Source organism: Sinocyclocheilus rhinocerous, unplaced genomic scaffold, assembly GCF_001515625.1.
Source record: "Sinocyclocheilus rhinocerous isolate Xijiao unplaced genomic scaffold, SAMN03320098_v1.1 scaffold166, whole genome shotgun sequence".
NCBI classification, from domain to species: Eukaryota; Metazoa; Chordata; class Actinopteri; order Cypriniformes; family Cyprinidae; genus Sinocyclocheilus; species Sinocyclocheilus rhinocerous.
The window spans coordinates 2114676-2119003 of record NW_015633186.1 but is presented as its reverse complement, the minus strand read 5'-3'; the positions used below and the strand labels follow the sequence as shown (position 1 = coordinate 2119003).

At 38.5% G+C, this 4328-nt stretch overlaps 1 protein-coding gene across 2 annotated transcripts in view; it reads right to left on the bottom strand.

Moving 5' to 3' along the window:
• The window catches only part of LOC107743664 (lissencephaly-1 homolog A-like), a 60782-nt gene that overhangs the window by 35870 nt on the left and 20584 nt on the right, over window positions 1-4328 (bottom strand). The window contains exon 1 of one of the 2 annotated variants that reach the window (XM_016557024.1): window positions 4288-4322. The exons of the other annotated variant lie outside the window; for it this stretch is intronic. Coding sequence (XP_016412510.1) covers window positions 4288-4319 — 32 coding nt within the window. The 5' untranslated portion in view covers window positions 4320-4322. Of the gene's footprint in view, window positions 1-4287; window positions 4323-4328 lie in introns of those variants that run through there. 2 annotated transcript variants of the gene reach the window in all.

The window sequence follows — 4328 nt, the reverse complement described above, 5'->3', positions numbered from 1 at the left end:
AAATCTCTTCATATAAACAAACTAAGGCTTTGTCTTGTGCTCTTTCCATTTAAAATTAGAGGCAACCACTGCATTTTAATCATGATCCAAACAAAGATGCTGCATACATGCAACATGAGCAGTTTTTAATCTAAATTAGATTGTATAATTTCGAAATTTGAAGCAAAAATAGAATGATTTGACTTCAGTTTTGTGAAACTATGCATAAAAAATATCTGCATGAAACGGCAGAGCTGAACGTGACACAGATTCACTCTCTGCCAGCAGGTTGCGCTTAAAGCGTTTCCTTGGTTTCCGCTGTAAACAAAGCAGCGCTGCACAGCCTGCACTTATGAACTTTAATATGCATTATATAGAGGCAAGAGGAAAAGAAAAATACCATCGAAAGATGTAAGTAGTAAGTTCCCCTCAGACATACATTCATATAAACTCCTACCCCTAACTGAATCGCGATTTGTTTAGCGTCTCAACCGATTTGAATAGTTACATATTTAAATCGATTTTCAACCGACTCGCGGTTAATCGTTACATCCCTAATCGCGATTCTTTCTTGAATCGATTCTGAGCTTAGTTTTGAACAGCAGATGTCACTGCATGCTTCAGAAACGGCCGTACTCTGCTTGTTTCCAAATCCTTACACACACTTGAACATAAAATAATCATTCATAAAATTTGAAAAGGTTGAAGCGAATTACAACAGGTGTTCACAGTGGCTGTGTTTACATTAATCTCGCGTCATAAAAGCATTCTGAGCTGAGGTGAAATTACATGACTCAGCCGAACGCACAATCGCTCTTTAGCACTCTTCTTCATGAGCATTTGAGTGTGCTGATAACAACTAGATTAGAGCGCCAACTGCGGTTAAAATCTAAGCTCAGAATCGATTCCAGAGGAATCGAGATGCATTCTGAAAATCTAAGAATCGATCCACGAATCGATTCTGCGTCGATTTATCGTCCCAGCCCTAATAAATACCCACATCTCCATTATACCAACACTTTGTGTCTACCGAGCAATGTGTCGTGTGTTTATTTTTACAACAAACCCTCGCAGGCTTCAATCTGCCAAGCATTCAGTGCACAAACACAATGTACTCTTGTATGAGTGACTCTATTATGAATTTGTAACTATATATAGCCTTTTTAAGATGTTGTGCAACCGTATGACCAAGATAAACATCACCAGGAACCCTGACACAGTTTTTTAAAATAAATGAAATGGGCATTGCTCTTAGACTTATACATGTGATGAAGGCTAGTTAAACTGTGCTGCAAATTAACAAAATTCATCTAAAATAAATATAATAAAATCACTTTACAAGTAAAAACTAACCAGGCGAGTAAGAAAGTTTAAAGCCCATGAATAAATCAAATATAAAGAGCGGGCTAATGAGAACAAAACCTCTTTGCGTGCCCCAAGAACAGATTTTGAAAGGGTTCAAGTATCGTTTCTGTATGGCCAGCAGCTGAGCTCTATGCATTGAGAAAAGCCTGAATAACTCGAACACAGATTCTATTCATGTGCTCTGTATGAAATCTGCCAAAGAAGAAAATAAACTGTTGAGGCATGCGGTCAGCTTGTCACTGCCTCCATTTCTCCCCTACTATTGTCCTAATGAATCCAGCAGTAATGCATCAAGATGCCCCCTGGTATTCTACCAGTATTCACACAAACTGCCCAGCATTTGCTGCCAGTCTAGCAGTACTATTGACATTCATGCTAGTGAATCTATGCAGAGTGGGAAGTTAACATCCTTTCAACAGTACCGCATTTTTCATTTTTCTTTTTAACCCAAAGTAACATTTAACTTTTCAGAAAGTTTATAAAACAAAGCACTTATAAATAGTGGTCGACCAATATGTGTTTTTTGACAGCCGATGCCGATATCTTGACACTCATTTTACATCCAGTGAAAATTACATTAATATGACAGTGGGCAAATGCATAAAGCGCAGCATATTTTGAAATCACGAGTTTATGATCGCGCATCTTCAGTGAAGCTGAACTCTCCTCCTGTCAGCATTCAATTCACACGGACCCACCATCACGCAGAGAACACGCGATCATGCAGCATACAAATGCAAACTTCACAAGATCTCACAGCTGGATTCGACTAAGTCTGCAAGGTTTGTGAAATTAAATGTTTATTATTCATTCAAAGATTTGTTTAAATGATATAAATGTGTATTTGCTGAATGCTGACGGCAAACGAGAAAGTATTATGCTTGCCTTTCTATTACTAATAATATAAAAGCAATCGTTATAATACTTTTTGTTTACATTTTAATTCCTCTGTTTAACTGTTCTATTTGATTATTAGATAGATTTATATCCGTATTAGACAGAACTGTTAACGACGACAGCGAACAAGAGGAGAATGTGTTGACGGTCAGCGCCGTCAAAATAAAAGTCTGTCGCGCCGTCAAAATAAGTCCCGCCTCGAACGCATCGGCCAAACGGGAAAACTTATTGGCCGAGGCGATATAGGGATGCAACGGGCAAACGAGAAAGTATTATAATGTTTGCCTTTCTATTACTAATAATATAATACTTTTTATACATTTTAATACCTTTGTTTAACCGTTCTATCTGATTATTAGACAGACTTCTATCCGTATTAGACAGAACTGTTAAAGACGACAGCGAACAAGAGGGAGAATGTGAGCACTGTGTGCTCAGGCGCAGCCGTTCTCAGCGCCGTCAAAATAAAAGTCTCGAACGCATCAGCCAAACAGAAAAACTTATCAGCCGATGCCGATATTTGAAAAATGCCAAATATCGGCCGATATATCGGCCTTGGCGATATATCGGTCGACCTCTACTTATAAATCAAGTGGGAGGGTTTCATTTAGTCAACATCCCATTTTAGTAATCACGCATACTTTGTATGTACAGGTTGCACATGCGCATTGACTTGGTTTTAATCTAATCAATTGTTCCACAAGGTGGCAACACTGGCCTGGGAAACACCACATGGCTCACAAATAGCACTTTGATTTGCAGTTCATTGACAGGAGCATGTTGGCAAGCGTGTTGTATGATACTCTAATAAGCCTATACAATACTTAAAGGCACACATTTTTTAAAATAATTTTTTGCTGTTTGTTTTTATCGCATATCGTACACTGTTTTGGCACTGTTTAATGTGGAGTGACCGATCACTGTAGCGCCAGAGTGACAGATCCTCCACTTTAGTACCAGTTTCAGCATGAAATAAACATGAATGAACATCCGTTCATAGTTAAAAGATGTTAAAAGAAAGAGTACAACTTACTGTCTCAACAATCCTGTCTCATGTAATCGCACAATTAGTGCTTCAACTGTGGAAAGACGTCAATGTAACAGCTTGTAAACAATTTCACGTAACATTACATTTACCTCAGATACAAACACAGTAATGTATTACCAACTGACTCTCCTTTATATTTTATAGCATTACTTTTTTTTTCCTTGAGAAAATTTGGCATGCACAGTACCTGATATACATCCAGAATTGAATTCTAATCGAATCGAAATTGAATTCGGAAATCGAATCGAAAGCTTCCGAGTCAGAATAAAATTGAGAAATCTGTGTCAATACCCAGCCCTATTAGTAACCCTCCAAATCAACATCCAAACACACAGAGCAGATGTGGATACACTTCTCACGTTTTTGTCAGGATAACAAAAGATAAGCTCCTGCAATCAATATCTTCATTAGGTTGTTCATAGAAAGCCAGGCTACATCCTCTGCAATGGAGGAGGGGTAAACAGATTTACATATTCAACTGGTTTTAATCTCTCCCTCATTACCTCATACTAATGATTAAAAGCTCTTATCTGTCCACCTCATGCACGTTCGAAGGTTAATTACTCTGTGTTCGGGACCTCAGCCCAAATTTATCCTCATATAGCTGCAAGACAACTCAATAACTAGACCAAACTAGATTAAAATAGCACGTGTGTTGTCATTGCATCTAAAAAAACTTCTCACAGTGGCTACAAACTCTCTCGAGCCCATTACGATGACGTCTATCCTGACGGGACACAAAAGGGTTGTTTATGTCCAGGCTTTGTCTAGACCTCCTGTAGACATCTGCTTATTGATTCTTCATGACAGTGAACTAGTGATCTTTTCAGCTGTCAAACTCCCTGGTAAATCCATACTGTACTTCACTGTGATCAAAGGTTTAATGAGGTATGAGCGCTCCTCAAAAAGGATTATGATGTCTACTGCATATTCTCAGATTTGCCGATGTATTTTCTATAGTTTGCCGTACACAGTGCTGTGTGGGTTTGTGAACTTACAGCTCGTCACGTTGCCTCTGTGACAGCACCATTGTAGCGGC